Source organism: Gymnoscopelus braueri (genome assembly GCF_963280865.1).
Source record: "Gymnoscopelus braueri genome assembly, chromosome: 14".
Taxonomy (NCBI): Eukaryota; Metazoa; Chordata; class Actinopteri; order Myctophiformes; family Myctophidae; genus Gymnoscopelus; species Gymnoscopelus braueri.
This window is the reverse complement of record NC_137619.1, coordinates 46,594,872-46,612,672: the sequence shown is the minus strand read 5'-3', so window position 1 is coordinate 46,612,672 and position 17,801 is coordinate 46,594,872. Positions and strand designations below refer to the sequence as shown.

Genomic DNA, 17,801 nt, shown 5'->3' with positions numbered 1-17,801 from the left:
GTTCTGCAATATCAGCATGTTTCATGGCATGCTGCCACTGATTACAAAGTCGAGCTAAATTCTTAAGTAACCATGGCCTACACTACAGTCTAAAAAACTTTGCCCTGCATAGTGCTGTCAGACAGATGAGGGTAATTGCAGGGTGCCATTGGGGACCACGTGACCTCGCCTACCACAGGATGTCCCACGCTAGAAGATTTGGTGCTGGCTGGCTGGTGTGTGTGTGAGTGTGTGAGAGAGAGAGAGAGAGAGAGAGAGAGAGAGAGAGAAAGAGAGAGAGTGTGTATGGGGTGGTCACAGTAGTCGCGAACATACATCATGTTCCCTGGAGCTGATCGGCGTCAAAGTTGGCTTAAAAGTTGTGAAAAGTAGCTCGCAATTGTAAAATCTACCACTGGTGGCTAAGATTTATTGCCTTATTTTTGTAACAGACCATGTAGGCTAGTGATCATACACGCGTCTCGAGTCACAATTACACTTTTTTGTTTTTGTTTTTTTTACATTGCTTAATGCAGTGGACATTGAGTACTTTTAATTTGGGATGTTTCTTGGCTGCCAGATCGTCCATGGACATCGGATCGTTCAGATCTGATGATCAGATCAAGTTTAATTCATTCATTGACACAACCGGGGTGATCCGCGTCGGTCTGATCTGGTGGCAACAATGAAGCAGTGTGTGTGTGTCCTTTGCACAGCAGAAGACAATGTGCCGCAAGATGCACAGAGGAGCCGCGGTCATCCCCACAACATGCAGGGACCCCCTTCGATCGCTTCGCCGCCGAGGAACCAGATCATAAAGGTTAGATCGCAACGTTCCATTCTGTGATATTCGAATTTGATGTGTTACCTCTTTTTATATACTAATTGTATGAGATCTATGGAACTGTAAAAGAGCCTTTTTACTAGAGCGATCGCACCAATTTCGGCTCGCAGGGAATGATTTGCTGCATGTGAATGGGATAGCCTCGCTATTATGAATGGATACTAGCCTCGATCGCTATTCAGAATGAAAAGACAGTTATCCTCACCGTTCCCAGATTGTCCTTTATACTGTCTATGGTGCTATTTTTACTATGTAAATAATTGTTTTAAAAAAAAGGGGAGATCTTGTTACAAGATCTCCCCTATTTTTGAAACAATTATTGATATAGCTCCAAACAGATGAGCTTGGACTAAAAAAAACTCATTGATTTTAGGAGGAGGACATGAGAATCTTGTATAGTATCTCATGTCCTCCTCCTCCTGATCAATGATGTTTTTAGTCCAAGCTCATCTGTTACTGGATCCAGATCGTTCACATGAACGGTTCCTAGAGGGTGTTTCATAGAGAGACATGTGTGTGTGTTCGCATCATTTATCAGTTTCATCAGAAATTCAAGGCATCCTGAACAGCATTCATTAGGATGTGTTCATTTTGAATTCAGTCATGTGTTTTGTTGTAGGTGTTTGTCATGTTCTTATCACTGCCCCTCCCCCTTTCAACACACACACACACACACACACACACACACACACACACACACACACACACACACACACACACACACACACACACACACACACACACACACACACACACACACACGTTGCCATGTCGGCTTATTATAAGCTACTTTGGGCTTCTTTTTCTGTAAAGTTGCTTGTAAAAATTTGGAAGGAACCAAATGGACCCTTATGGGTCTGTAACCCTGAGAGTTATGGGGTCAGACCGTGGCCTTAAGGCATAACCAACTATATGGGGTGTAGTGGTAACAAAGCTTACATAGTGTGCTGAGGAGGGATGAGGTTGTGTGTGAATTAAAATAGTCAATGGTTGTAAGTTCACGTTATAGCCCAATTTATTAGCGGGTTGCAGTTTTTTGGGCTTGTTTCTAAAGTGTAGTGGCTTATTTATAGCCTGATAAACCCCTCTTCCGGAAATCTCACTTATTTGATTTCCGGAGGGGGGGTTTACCAGGCTAGCTTATTTAGGCTTACTTCCAATTTGTTTTAATTATTTAAACCAGTGGTTCTCAAATATTTTCATCAATGTTTTGTGCCACAGGGAGCATTTGTGCAGTTTCAACAGTATTACAAATATTCCACATTTTATTACAAGAATTTATTTTTAAATAGCAGATCTATAAGCTCACAACGCGTCACGTGTGAGCTTGTACCGACACATAGGTTTAAAGTGCTCATGTGGCCCAAGTTGTTTCTTTTGGGCTTGTTTTCCTGGACCTGGTTGCTTAACACACACACACACACACACACACACACACACACACACACACACACACACACACACACACACACACACACACACACACACACACACACAGTGTTAGTTTTGTGTTAGATCAATCATGTCCTTTAAGGCCATAGATATTTCTGAAACATGTCAAGGACCCCCAAATTGATATGTATTTGGCCGTGGACCCCCATCTGAAAAGATGTTGTGCCCAAGGACCCCCATGAGAGAAGATTTGTCCACGTTTGTCAACATTTTTCAAAAATAGCCGGCGAGCTACAAGCTCACAAAGCATCACAATGATGCATTGAAAGCCTTATACTGTTCCTCGTTTTGCTAGGGACCCCTTGGAACCCCCTCAAGTACCCCTGGGGTACCCCCCTCTTTTTGAGAACCAGTGCTTTAGGCCATTAGTTCTCAAAGTGGGGTCCGGGGACCCCCAGGGGTCCTTGGGGGGGAAGGGGGGGTACCAGCGGGTCCCCAGCTAAATTAGTTAATAAAGTGTCACAATGATTTTAACCCCTTTATCCATATTTTATACTTTGGCTATTAAAAAATAGCAGATATACAAGCTCATAGCGCAGCACCGAGTGCCGCACTATGATAGCCTGGTTCCATACCATAGACCCCGCCCACTCTCTGAGTGGACTGCCTCTTGGTCTGGAGTTGTAAATGTGAACCTAGGACTTCTCCGGTACAAAATGCGTTGTCCAATGAGAGGCGGAGGTGGGCGTGGGGATCCCTTAGGATTGGTTTAGGGAATTTCTAATCCCCTCCCCCTTGTAATCCCCGACACTGGAGACAATTTCAGACTGAAGCTCCACGCAGCTTCAGTCTGATAATCAGGCTAGCACTATGAGCTTGTAGATCTGCTATTTTTGAAAAATCTTGAAAATGTGTGCAAATCTTTAAATCATTTTGTTTTAAAAGCAAACATTTTTAACACAAATCTTTGCTTCTGGGGGTCCCTGGAACAACATATTTTGAGGTGGGGGTCCGCGGCCACATACATATCAATTTGGGGGTTCTTGGCACGAAAAAGTTTGAGAACCAGTGGGTTAGGCTACCTGATACATCAAATCTATCCACATGCACATCATGGATAAGGCCTTCATTAACAAACATTAGCCTACCCAGCCAGGACAGTTAGTTGTTTATATCTATAGTACCAGGAAATGAACAGACAAGCTTCCTTCCAGCATTTAGCCCAGCAGTTCTCAAGGTGGGGTCCCGGCAAAATGAGGAACAGTTTAACCCATTAAGACCTGAGGCCGATTCTACAAATGTCTTCTAAAACAGTTTTTTTTTAAAGTATTACAAAATATATATTCAAAAATTATAATCTCAAAATATTTTGTTCTAGGGACCCCCAGAAGCAAAGATTTGAGTTACAAATGTTCGCTTTAAAAATATGTATATTCAAAGATTTTAAAAAATAGCAGATATACAAGCTCATAGCGCGGCCGCGCTATGAGCTTGTATATCTGCTATTTTTGAATAGCCAAAGAAATCCATTAACCATTTGTGCCTTATTTCAAAAATAGCCAATTTACAAGCTCACAAATGCTTGGCTATTTTCCTTATATTTGGACATGTTTGACTATGACATCATGCACAAGATATGGACGCCAGGGTGAAAGTGGTTAATTTCACTAAAATGCTCCAATGAGAGAATGTACTGTGTCACGATCTGGTGGTGTGGCGAGGACCCAAAAGCAGGACAGAATAGTGTTCAAACCCATGATTGGGAATTTAATACAGGTGAAACATAAGACCTTCACAGAGAATACAATGCAACACAAACAAAAGGTCTGACCAGAACTGAATGGGGAACAAGACTAATATACACATGAGGGCTGATTAAACATGAGATACAGCTGGGGAAGACCACGTAGAACCAAAACCACTAGAACAAGAACAAAACAGAAATATAGCACCAGTGGTGGAATAAGTACTCAAATAAAAGTATCAATACTGCAATGCAGAAGTACTCTATTACAGGTAAAAGTCCGGAACAAAAAAGTTACTTGTGTAAAAGTACAAAAGTATTGGTATCAAAATGTACTTAAAGCACCAAAAGTAAAAGTACTAAAATGTTTGAAAATAGCAGCTCTACAAGATCACAACAAGCTTGTAGATCGGCCATTTTCAAATAGCCTAGGTATAAAATAGGGATAAAGTGGTTAATGTATGTAATATAATGTAATAATGTATATCTGCAAAGTAACTAGTAACTAAAGTTTTCAAATAATTGTAGTGGAGTAAAAGTACAATATGTTGCCTCTGAGATGTAGTGGAGTAGAAATTAAAGTATAGACAATAGGAAATACTCCAGTAAAGTAAAAGTACCTCAAAATTGTACTTATGTACAGTACTTGAGTAAATGTACTTAGTTACTCCACACAAGACAGGCAAAGTCTGTGACTGTGACAGTGCTGTATATAAGAATTATTAGATTAAGTACACCATTAGGTGGGGAGAGAGAGAAACCTAAAATCTGAATAGTCATTCACAGTGCATTTTCTAATTGGAAGTTATTAGTTAAGACTTCTCTTCTCTTATGGGGGTCCCTGGCAACAGATCCTTTCAAATGGAGGCCCGTGCCTTAGTACATATGAATTAAGCGGTCATTGACATGAAAATGTTTGAGAACTACTGATTGTGGTTCTCAACGTCGACCACCAGGGGTCCAAATGGACGCTTACAGGTCTGTAACCTACGGGTCTATCCGTTTGGTTCCATTTGTACACTCTCAGAGTTAAATATGACACTGAGGATTGTACAGTGCATAGATTGGGGTCCCCGGAGATCAAATTCATATCAAATGGGGGGGTCTGTAGCCTAATGCATATCAAACTGCGGGTCCTTGTTAAATTAAAAAGGTTGAGCAGCACTGGCTTAGCTCACAGTAGTAAATCCATGAGCCCGCCGCCTCGAGGCTGTGAAGACAGCCATTAGAGTAATTTGTAGTGAGATGATAAACAGACTGATGCGTTTCTGCTTGAGCAGATAGTCAGATTTGCCAAACGCCTGGCTGATTCTTGAATATGTAAAAGCACTCAAACTCCAAGTGGTGCGGGCTGACAGTTTGACAGCCACGGCGTAATACGCTCAGATAATTGGCTGATATTTACAGAGCACACAATGGCTTAGGAACTGTCTCTTCTCATAACCCATTTAGACCGGGAAAGAATCTTCTGTCATTTTTAGATTTCTTTGGGATATAAAAAAAAATTAGCAGATATACAAGCTCATAGTGCGGCACCGAGTGCCGCACTACAAGCTTGTAGATCTGCTATTTTCTTTGAAAAATCGTGACAATGTGTGCAAATCCTTTAATATATGTATATTTTTAAGCAAACATTTGTAAAATATTTGGTTCCAGGCCAGGGACCCCCAGAAGCAAATTTTTGAGTTACGAATGTTCGCTTTAAAAACATATATTTAAATGTTCACGATTTTTCCAAAATAGCAGATCTACAAGTTCATAGACAGAAATCCGTCCCCCCCCCCCGGATTGAATGGGATAATGATGTACCCGGGTACAGATGATTTCCACTGGCTTGACGTACACGTCCAAATGGTTGGGGGAGGTTTCGCATAGCGTACATTTAATTTCTGTTCCCTTTTTGATGGACAGCCTCCCGCCTCACAAGGAGAGAAATTATAATACGGAGAGATTCACTGCACCTCAGGTTTACCGGATTGAGTTACATTGAACCGTTTAAGTCCTGTATACAGTATACTTTTGTATGAGGAATGGTAAAAATAGGCGATCTACAAGCTCACAACGTGTCGTGACGCGACATGTTGTAGATAATGTTATTACCGCAATTGTTTTAAACATTTGAACATGGAAAATTTGCTTAAAATAGGGACTCCAGGGATAATGTGGTTGAGTTCCAATTGGCAAGAAATAAGAACCCACTGGCAATGTAGCATACAGTAAGTGTTCAGGATTCTTGGACAAGTGCAAGGTGACACCATTGTGGCAAACTGAGGCCTTCTTCTGGGCAGTGGATGTGTGTTTGTGACTGTGGGGTGAACTTCCAGACCAGACATTCACCAGGACGCAGTCTGGAATATCAGTTCACCAGGCCAGGGTTGTACAATTAACCCATTTGAAAAGGGAAAGCATCTGTGTCAATTTAGATTTTTGCATTGGCAATTCAAAAATAGCAGATATACAAGCTCATAGCGCAGCACTCGAGAAATCGCAAAGTTTTTTGCAAATCTTTGAATATATATTTTTTCAAGCGAACATTTGTAACTCAAATCTTTGATTCTGGGGGTCCCTGGAACAAAATATTTTGAGATGGGGTCGGCGGCCAAATGTATATCATTTTGGGGGTCCTTGACATGAAAAAGTTTGAGCACCAATGATATAGAAACATACGTTTTTTCGTAATACTGTTGGGATTTAGAAGACATTTGTAGAATCGGCTTCAGGTCTTAATGGGTTAAAAACAAATAACTGGGAAGACATTAGCCATAATCATGCAGCCTTAAACCTGACTGTCCCATTTGCTTCACAAGATAAACAGTATTTCTACAGAATATAAACACAGGGGCCAGGCTTGGTTTTAGATTGCTATAGTACCAAGCTCACCTAATGCCATATACACAACAATCAACACACTTAAGAAGTATTAGTACCAATTACAGTCAGCTAATTATATTTTTCCGCATTGTAAATGGAGTTACAGGAAGACTTCGCTCCAAACAAGTGCCACTGTACAAGCAACGCTTAGGACATTAGGGTTTCTTTTTGAACTGTGAAATTGGTGAATTGAAGTCTCGCCAACAAATGGACTCTAGATTTCAAGATTCAAAGATTGCATTTGTCACATGCTCATACAAGTATGTGCAGTGAAAGGTTGGTGTGGCAGACTCTGCAGTAATGTGCCAACAATGTCCAACACATATAATACAAGGAGACACGTTGTACTTTTCTATACGATAGAACTTTATTACGTAAGCCCACTGGAGAAGTACATTAACCCAAAAGGTCAAGTGGTTCTCTGTTTATAGCAGGGATTGGACCATATTTATATACATAGATAAGAGAGGCCCACACCACAGAGCCAAGCTGTTCTCATAACAATACATTAAATGTAATCAAACACTACCCCAGCATACAGTAAGTGGTATAGCGTGGAATGTACAGACTGCTAGGACAAATAACATCTTCATGTGAAGCTTACTCCTTATTACACAGCCTAGTACACAAGATAGCAAGACCACACCTAACAGCGAATTTGAGAAATGACTGTATGAATGATAGTAATAAAAGTTATAATAAAAGTATTAATAATTAATAAAGTGTAGTGAATGGGCCCCATGTCCTCCAGACAGTGTCCATGTTTGGCATTGTGATTCTGTGCCATATGGAAATGTTCCACACTGTCTGCTGGCACAAGAACACATTAACACACACTCTCTTTTTTCCTTCTCCTCTCTCTCCCTCTGTCTCTGTCTCTCTCTCTCTCTCTGGTTCTGGGGCAAACGGATCTCCCACAAAATGTGTCAGATGTACTTTCACTGCGCCCACATGAGTAGGTTATTGATTATAGAGTAGAGTTTGTTGGGCTTTTAAATGGATTCAGGTTGTTGTGCCCCTGAGAGGATTTTGCCTTTAAACCTAATTAGTTTGGATGAACACAAAGGTTTTTGTCTCTGTTCCCGGATTATCCCCAAATACGGACTCACACCCAAATACGGAGATCCCCGATGTCGGCGCAAATCTGTGTTGTTACTAGGCAATGATTTCTGTTGTGTATGATGTCTGACCAGAGCTCGATCAGTGAGAGAGAAATGGACGGACAGGGAGGGAGGTTATAAATTGATAATAAGCTGATGATAAGTTGGTAAGCTGATAACTTGGGCAGTGTTTCCGGCTTGTATACAGTATATATGAGAATATTGGAGAATATCAATATCAGTATTGGTCAGGCTCCGAGAATCACACTGTACTGCACTGTTAGTACAGTGCAGTGTGAATCATCATAGTGTATAGTATACACTATGATTCAGAATAGTACTGAATCATAGTCAAACACTATGATTCTTAGAGCCTGACTGATAGTGGATTTGATACTGGTCTCCCATATTCATGTTTCATTCCACACTATTTCTAGCCTGATAAACCCGGTCGCGGAAATCGCATTTCATTTGATTTCAGCAGACCAAGGTCAGCTGAAATCTAATTAAATGCGATTTCCGCGACCGGGGTGGTTTACCAGGCTACACTATTTCTGCATCAAAGCACATTCTTTGCTTTGGTGAAAAAGTGTTGTGCAACATGTTGCTCGACTAAAATGATGGGGAAAAAGTTGAATACACTGTACATTATTAGTAAATGAGGCCTTTTACCTCCATCTGACTGCTTTATTCCAGAATGAGGCTTTGTCCGTTGAACGACAGCGATGAGCGGAGGAGAGCCGAGTGAACAGATTCCTTCACGACAGGAGCCGTTGGCGAACACACACACTGTCTAGAAGACATCACCTTCAAAGGTCCACCGTTAAGAATGAAGACCAAGTATGCCATAATCTTCATCTGCATCGTGGCCCTGGTCATCATCGAAAAGGAGAGCAACATCTTATCAAGGTGAGGAGGGGGGGGGGGTGGCCTTCGTATGTGTAATGCAGTGGAAATTACGGGTCCATTTGGTTCCATTTGTACACTGTCAGAGTTAAAAACCTGTAAATGTCCAATTGGTTCCTATTCCTAACTATCGATTATTTTGCTTGTGAGCCCCTGGGAACCCCCTCAAGGACCCCTGGGGGTCCCCGGACCCCACTTTGAGAACCACTGTTACATTGAATTCAATGCGATTCAATTGCAGGTGCAATGAAATTACAATTTGCAGCTCCCGACTCAACATAGACAAAAAGTAGAAAGAATTGAAAGGAACATGCACAGGGAATTTTTTTGAGACAGATGCACAATTCAACATATAACTCTAAAGCAAAGCAAGGCCATACAAATCTAATAATATAAAGTATAAATGGGTGATGGAGAATTAGATCGGATGCAGACGGCGGATGCAGACGGCGGATGCAGACGGTGGAGTACTGTATTGTATACTGCGTTGTATGCTGAGGCGTTTGTAGGCTAAATTTGTTTTTATATGAAATATGAGCTAATCCAGTGGTTCTCAAACTTTTTCATGTCAAGGACCCCCAAAATGACATGTATTTGGCCGCAGACTCCCATCTCAAAATATTTAGTTCCAGGGACCCCCCAGAAGCAAAGATTTGAGTTACGAATGTTCGCTTTGAAAATATATATATTCAAAGATTTGCACAAATGTTCACGATTTTTCAAAAATAGCAAAAGTATAAAAGGTTAAAGTGGTTAAAATGATTGTGATGCTATATTAACACATTTCCCCCCCCCGGACCCCACTTTGAGAACCAATGAGCTAATCAATCCACCGTGTCTCACCAGGGTCTCCGATAAACTGATCCAGAGACAGACTCCACAGCAGACTCCACAAACCCCGCTGGATTTCGGCGGCAACGCCACCACGCAGAATGGCTCCCTAGCCATGCTCAAGCTGTTGCTCTCCCGACTCACCAACATGAACTTGCTGAACTTCTCCATGCCCTCCTCCGAGGAGCCAGAAGACGAGGACATGGACGGCGCCTACGGCTACAGCGGCGGTCACAAGCACATCCTGCTCTTGGCCACGACCAGGACGGGCTCCTCGTTCGTGGGGGAGTTCTTCAACCAGCACGGCGACAACATGTTCTATCTGTTCGAGCCCCTGTGGCACGTGGAGCGCATGCTGACCCTGGCCACCGGGGGCACCAACGGCTCGGTGTCGGCGGGTATCTACAAGGACGTTCTCCAGGGACTGTTGCTGTGCGACTTCACCCCGCTGGAGAGGTTCATCTCTCCGTTGCCCCAGGAGCACGTGACGCCTGCGCTGTTCCGTAGAGAGTCCAGCATATCGCTCTGTGAAGAGCCCGTCTGCACGCCGGTGGTCAAGGATGTGTTTGAAAGGTATTGCGGATTCTCTGGATATGCTCTGCTCTGATAACTTTTGTTTTTAACCTATTAAGGCCTGAGGCGATTCTTACAAATGTTTTCTAAATCCTAAGTTTTTTGAAAAAAAAAATATATATATATATATATATTTTCAAGATTTTTCAAAAGTAGCAGATCTACAAGCTCATAGTGCGGCACCGAGTGCCGCGCTATGAGCTTGTAGATCTGCTATTTTTGAATAGCCAAAGAAATCTAAAGTGATACAGATGCGTTCCAGGTCTTAATAGGTTAAAGGGATGGTGCCTTATGGACCAGCTGTGTAGAACAGGTTTGGTCTGTATAGTCTCTATTGTAAGCCCCAACCAAAGTAATAATAATAAACTTCATTTGTATAGCACCTTTCATGACATGAAATGCAGCTCAAAGTGCTTTACAGAGCAAGGATAAAGCACAAGAGCTTTACAGAAAAAGTACAAATAATGTAACAATAAAGCAAAAAAATAAAAGCAAAAAACAACATTAAAATAATAGCAAAAAAGGCAGTTAATCAGGCAAAACAGTGAGGACATGGATAACACATAGATTTAATCAGTAACTAGTAATATAACTAATTACTTTGACGAGCCTTGGTGGTACTGTGGGAATTGGACAATTTGTTCAAAATAACTAGTTTGTTACTGTAGTTTGAACAAAAGGAACTAAATCCCTTCCTGAAAAGACCCATTCATTTATCAGTCAGTTGGGCTCTCAGTCATTTGCAAAATCTCAACAGCTTGTGTGGACGGTGGATGGAACGGTGTGAAGTGGATGCATCTTGCTGTTGGTAAGATACTAAGATCCATAAAAAGATATCCCACACCTAACACCCCACAAGTATTGTCAACTTCGACCCGCAAGTGAGAAGCTCACAGTGGGCAAGTTGAGGCACAGCTTTTTACAAAGCAGGTGAACAAAATTAATTGATCTGCCCCAATGTGTCTGAGGTTCTGACACACGAAAGCTTAACGTCAGTATAAACAAAGATTACTTTTCAGAGTTAAATCAACAATGAGGATTTTACAATGTAGGCTGCAGAAAAGGGAAAAAAAACAACTGCTAATGCTAAATGCAAAGTAAGACTTTTGGGGAGAAAGGATGCAATTACTGGGGGCAAGAAAAAAAAAAGTAAAGTAATAAGTAACTAGTTACTTTTGGCAGGGAGTAATATGTAAAGTAATATTATTACTTTTTAAACAAGTAACTAGTAATAGGTAATATATAACTTGCCCAACACTGTTGAGCAGTGCTTTAAAGCTATCCACAGAGGCTGTCTTAGGTGTAATGGGAGTTTATTCCAAGCCGTCGGCCCATAGAAGCAAAATGCCGCTTCACCCTGTTTTTTATATGTCATTGTAGGCACCTCGAGCAGGTTAGAACTAGAAGACCTGAGGGGGCATTTTGGAACGTATCTAGGCAGGCAGTCATATAGCTTCACTACATTCGCCAACGTAGTGAAGCTAAAACTGGAGTAATATGTTCCCTCATCTTAGTTTTAGTTTAAAAAAAACTCTGGCTGCTGCATTTTGAACAAGCTGTAATCTGTCAGTTGTTTTCGTTGGCAGGCCAGAAAATAAGTAGACCAACCACAGCGCAGCTTCAGGCAGCCTGCCGCATACATACATACATACATACATACATACATACACACATACACACATACATACACACATACACACATACATACATACATACATACATACATACATACATACATACATACATACAGTAAACCACACAGCTCAGCTGTCACCACTAGGCCAAATCAGCAATCACAGCTCAGTAACATTAACAAACAAAGCTCACATTAGCATATTAGCACATCATTGGTGATGTGTGTATAGCTTTGTTCAATCTATACTGTACGCATATCACTGTAGCCCAATGTAAAAGGATAGCCCATGGGAACAATTCTTCTACTACAGTAAGTAAATGTTTTCAATTTGTAAGATAAGATGTAGGCTATTATACGTGGGGGGAATGCAAGCCAGACAGACAGGCTAATTAATTCAGCAGGTCTGAAAGCCTTTTCAATTGCACGGGGAAGCCACACCGTTTTACAGTAGGCTCTGTGCATAAAAGCGTAACCCCGGGTTTCCAGAAAGTGGCATACTTATTTCCTGTTCCAGTTAATCTTCCCATAGCTTAGTTTGATTGGCTTGGCAGCGCTGGAAACAAAATATGACACCCTCATTATGCGTTTTCGGTTCAAATCTGCTGCAGAGCCAATCAAAACAATGCTACGGGAAAATGAACCGGAACAGAAAACGACTATGCAACCTTCTCGAAACCCGGGAACTGCAGTTATTCAGAGAGCCTATTAAACTCTGTGTCCTGTTTTGATGCCACACTAAGGACTTACAGCTATGTTCCAGTGGTAGAAAAAGTACTCAAATGTTTTACTTGAGTAAAAGTATCAATACTGCAATGTAGAAGTACTCTGTTACAAGTAAAAGTCCGGAATTCAAAATGTACTTGAATAAAAGTACACAAGTATTGGTATCTAAATATACTTCAAGTACCAAAAGTTAAAGTACTAAAATGTTTGAAAATAGCAGATCTACAAGCAACGCGTTGTGAGCTTGTAGATCGTCTATTTTCAAATAGCCTAGGTATAAAATACGGCTAAAGTGGTTTATGTATGTTTTATAATGGAATAATTTATATATGCAAACTAGTAACTAAAGTTTTCAAATAATTGTAGTGGAGCAAAAGTATAATATTTGCCTCTGAGATGTAGTGGAGTAGAAGTAAAAGTATAGACAATTGGAAATACTCCAGTAAAGTAAAAGTACCTCAAATTTTACTTAAGTACAGTACTTGAGTAAATATACTTAGTTACTTTACACCACTGCTCTCTTCACCACAGGTACCACTGCAAGACACGCCGCTGCGGCCCTCTCAACCTGACCCTGGCGTCCGAGTCCTGCCTCACCAAAGAGCACCGCGCCATCAAGACGGTGCGCGTGCGCCAGCTGGACAGCCTGCGCCCCCTGGTGGAGGACCCGCGCCTGGACGTGCGGGTCATCCAGCTGGTGCGCGACCCCAGGGCCATCCTGGCGTCGCGCATGGTCGCCTTCTCCTCCAAGTACCAGACGTGGAAGGCGTGGGCGCAGGACGGCCAGGTGCCCGAGGACGACGAGGAGGTGAAGCGGCTGAAGGGCAACTGCGACCACATCCGCATGTCGGCCGAGGTGGGCCTGAGCCGGCCCCGCTGGCTCCGGCGCCGCTACATGCTGGTGCGCTACGAGGACATCGCCCGCTGGCCCATGCAGAAGGCCGAGGAGATGTACCGCTTCACGGGGATACCGTTCAGCCCGCAGGCCAAGGAGTGGATCCTGAGGAACACGCAGACCACGCGGTCGGCCAGCGGGGTCTACTCCACGCAGAAGAACTCGTCGGAGCAGGCGGAGAAGTGGCGGTTCAGCATACCGTACAAGCTGGCCCAGGTCGTGCAGCGGGTGTGCGGGCCCACCATGGAGCTGTTCGGGTACAGGTTCGTGGACGACGAGAAGACGCTGGTCAACAGGTCCGTCAGCCTGCTCGAGGACAAGCTGTTTTACCTGCGGTAGCGAAGATCGCCGCTTTTAATCGTCGCAGGTGGATGGTGGCCTAAAAGGTACCATTCCTGCACCCCAAAGGTGTCACGAGACGAGATGAGAATTATCCCACGCTGCTTTACCGGTGATCGGACATTTGATCCACGTAGAATCATGTCAAATTATCCAACGCTTACCAGTTATGTGCCTCAATGGAACTTTCAGGAAATATAAGGGATAAAAAAACATTCATTGTGCCATGAATCTGAACATTTTTGTATCGAAACTATCACTTGAAGAACATATTTATTTTAAGGCAAATTGTGTGTGCTTGTTTTTTTTAAACGGCTATAGAGTAGTGTTTGAATGTCATTGCCTATACACTATACGGTATTTTACATGAATGGAATAAGCATTGAAGCAAGCTTAGCTTGTAATACATCATTATAATATTGGAGTGTATACAATTATATCGATAGTCCCATCCCCTTCAGGGTTTGAACCATAGTACTGTACCTTGTCAGTAAAATTGATGTGTGTGTGTGTGTGTGTGTGTTTTGTGTGTATGTGTAAAATCCTCAGTGTAAATGTAACTCTGATCTGTGTTATATTTAAGTCTCAGTGTTAAATGAATACTGAGGATTTTACTGTGAGAGAGAAAGTGCGGGTGAATGTTTCCATTGTATGGTTCTCAAAATTAGTTCTAAAAACACCCTGCCCAGATCAACCCGTCTGCTGTTACTGGATATGCAGTATAGACAAAGCCATTATTAGCATACACAAGACAACCTGTTTATTATAGAAACGGATCTATTTGACGATAGGGCTTTAAATATTTGGACTCAGGTGAAGTTGCAGTAATGTGAAATTGTATTTTGTGACGTCTATGCTATTCTACGTGTCTTTGGTCTGCCTCGCCGGCACACTGTGCCAAAACGATGTTCTTGATGTCATCAGACGAAATGCCATATATTATTCTTAATCCATTAAGACCGGGAACGCATCTGTGTCGAATATATATCCTTTAAAGCGAACATTTGTAACTCAAATCTTTGCTTCTGGGGGGGTCCCTGGAACAAAACATTTTGAGATGGGGGTCCGCAGCCAAATACATGTCATTTTGGGGGCTCCTTGACATGAAAAAGCTTGAGAAACACTGATATTATAGCAACATACGGTTTTCAGAAACCTTATGTTATATATCAGTGTTTAGGATTTAGAAGAATTTGTAGATGCGTTCCCGGATTGAATGAGTTAATTGGGCCATCCATTCCCAACATGCCATAGGAAGAAGAAAAAAAGGTCAAATAAGGATGAATTAAAGATATTCAACGCTTATATGAAATCAAGTGTGTTGCTACCGTAACCTCCCATAGAATGCAGGTATACTGTGGCTTTACAGTTTACAGAATAATATCGCCCCTGTCTGGTAGAGACCTTGTATCTCCTTATAACACTTTTCTTCGTAAATGAATGCCCAACTTCATCCTACTACGGTGTCACACAAAAGCAGCAAAAATAGGGAATCTATAAGCTCACGACGCGTTGCGATGTGACGCGCTTTGAGCTTGTAGATCAGCTATTTTTTGCTAGTGTCCGGGGACTCATCTAGTGTAATTTTTAGATTTCTTTGGCTATTCAAAAATAGCAGATGTACAAGCTTGTAGATCTGCTATTTCTTTGAAAAATCGTGAAAATGTGTGCAAATCTTAGAATATATATATATATATTTTTAAAGCGAACATTTGTAACTCAAATCTTTGCTTCTGGAGGTCCCTGGAAAAACATATTTTACAAATGTTCACTTTAAAAAAGATATGTATATTTAGAGATTTGCACAAATTTTCTCGATTTTTCAAAAAAGAAATCTAAAAATTACACAAAATTCTTTCCCGGTCTAAAGGGGTTAAAACAACAAAAATAAGTGAAAATGGTTTAGTGTATCTGTGGGTTTTAGAAATATTGAACCAATGAAACGTATTAACAAGAGCTTGTGACTAAATATATATGAACTACATTGGATCTATTGGAACACAGGTTATTTTTTTCACATTTCCTGAAAAGTAACGGTTTTGTACTTACAAGGTTTCCCCCCCGACAGCGACTACATGTAAAAATGGAGCTCCTATATAAAGCTCCATTGACCCCTGGGAGCAGCCCTACACATACTCATACATAAAGGTACGCACTGTGGATCTCCTTCAATGGCGGCATTATATTCTCCGTTTGGCTCAGTGCCGTGCTGACAGTGCCGTGCTGGTCATGGAAATATGCGTTCTACTACCGTAGGAGGTAGATTATACAGTCGGCTTTAGCTGCCTTTATAGTGTTGAAAACCGTCAGTTACGAGAATAAATTGGAGGTGGCAAGCCGTGAGTTGTCCAGAGTCATTTACTGTTACGTTAATGAACGTGGTACAGCCACATATAGAATTATCCACTTGAATCCTATAGCGCAGGGGTTTTCAACCGGTGGTCCGCGGACCACTGGTGGTCCGCGGAGGTATTGCAGGTGGTCCCTGGCCATGCTTTTTTTTTTTTACTTTTAATAACTTACAAGAGTTCTTACTGTATGGTGTGTGTGTGTGATATGAAATGTGAGCTTACCATAATTACAGTAATCCTTAATCATATTCCATCATATTCAAACAAAATCACTGTATTTTATTAGATATATAGATATTATAGCTATTTTCTCCAGCTCCCTGCGGTGCATGAACCCCCCACCACTATTGTGTGGGGTGGGTCTATGATGGACCCACCACGCACAATAGTGGTTGTTCACTTTTATAGCCAACCTAGTTTTCTGCTTTGTGCAGAGTTAAACAACGGTTACTAAGCCCAAATGAAAGGGTAGAGAGAGAGAGGAGTCTAAGGCATTACTCGTACCAAATGTCTTTTAAGGTGATTTATTTTACTAATAACACATACAATACATTTAGGTAAATAGGTAATAAAACCTGGTAAGAGAGAAACAAGCACAGAACATTCACAGTATTAAGATATGACTTCATCCCATTATGAACACATCAAACATACAATCATTTACAATGCTTTACTTACTATTGACTTTCCACTCTCTTCCAGATGGTCAATGGGTCACTCAAGAACCCATATTCGAGGGACAACCCATGGCATAGTTACTTATTAGAATCTGAATGCTTGCCCCAAGGCAGGCTCATTTATCAGTTTCTTGAATTAAGTCCTCCTTCAAGGAGGAGACTGCAACAGGAAGTTCTGGTTACCCACAAAGCCTTGCGATTGCCTGCTGCTTCCTGTCACAGCAAAGCAGACTGGCACCTTTGCTATCTGTCCAGTCAACCATTTGGCTTTGTTCTCACACAAAGCCCTTGTCCCTTGCCTACAACCCTACCCCCGCCGGAATGTAGGGCTTCTTTGTTTAGAACCCCCAACTGGTAGTGGGGGTAGGAATTTATGACTTACAGAGACAGTGGCCTGCAACTGTCTACTTGGTTCCATCTAGACTTGACTTAATTAGAATATTTTGGTATATCCTAAAGAATTATAAAAGCACATTACTATGAACAATAATAATTCACTTTTCTCTAGCCCTATGGCTTGGATAATTGAACACCTCCCACCTGAGATAACTGAACCATGTTCAGTTCTCTCACAACCAACCTCTACTCACCATTTTTCGGTGAGCTTTTTTTTTTTGGCTTCTTAAATCATGGCTTTGGGAAGTTCGATTTCATCTATGTAAACTGTTCTGATCCCACACTCATACAGGTTACATTCTCAACACCGTTTTCACTCATTGTCATTAAGTGGCTCTAAACCCATATTTTGGAATAATTTACAGTTCAACTTAACTTTCTCAATTTGTAATTTTTAAACTTTTTTAATAATCCAAATTGATTTTGGAAACCTTTCCTCCTCCCACTGTTTCCCTAGTAAGTCAATGTCCTATTTAGGGCATGTTGCCATGGCAATTGACATAGTAACTTGGGTAAAGGGTTTAAAAGATTTTAAAATGGCTGA

General features: G+C 41.6%; 2 protein-coding genes across 2 annotated transcripts in view; one reads left to right on the top strand and one right to left on the bottom strand.

The window, feature by feature from the left end:
• Nucleotides 1–17,801, bottom strand: part of cdhr1a (cadherin-related family member 1a) — a gene marked incomplete at both ends in the record, with an annotated part of 274,624 nt that overhangs the window by 41,191 nt on the left and 215,632 nt on the right. The window lies entirely within an intron of this gene.
• On the top strand, nucleotides 264–16,131 carry chst3a (carbohydrate (chondroitin 6) sulfotransferase 3a). The gene is made up of 4 exons (XM_080450130.1): nucleotides 264–799; nucleotides 8,627–8,839; nucleotides 9,683–10,240; nucleotides 13,131–16,131. Exons 2-4 carry the CDS (start codon nucleotides 8,760–8,762, stop codon nucleotides 13,831–13,833), a joined length of 1,341 nt encoding a protein of 446 aa, XP_080306256.1. The 5' UTR covers nucleotides 264–799; nucleotides 8,627–8,759; the 3' UTR covers nucleotides 13,834–16,131.

Coding starts and splice junctions, on each gene's coding strand:
- chst3a (XM_080450130.1), top strand. CDS start 8,760: ATGAAGACCAAGTATGCCATAATCTTCATCTGCATCGTGGCCCTGGTC. Junction 8,840..9,682: donor GAGAGCAACATCTTATCAAG/GTGAGGAGGGGG, acceptor GTGTCTCACCAG/GGTCTCCGATAAACTGATCC. Junction 10,241..13,130: donor GTCAAGGATGTGTTTGAAAG/GTATTGCGGATT, acceptor TCTTCACCACAG/GTACCACTGCAAGACACGCC.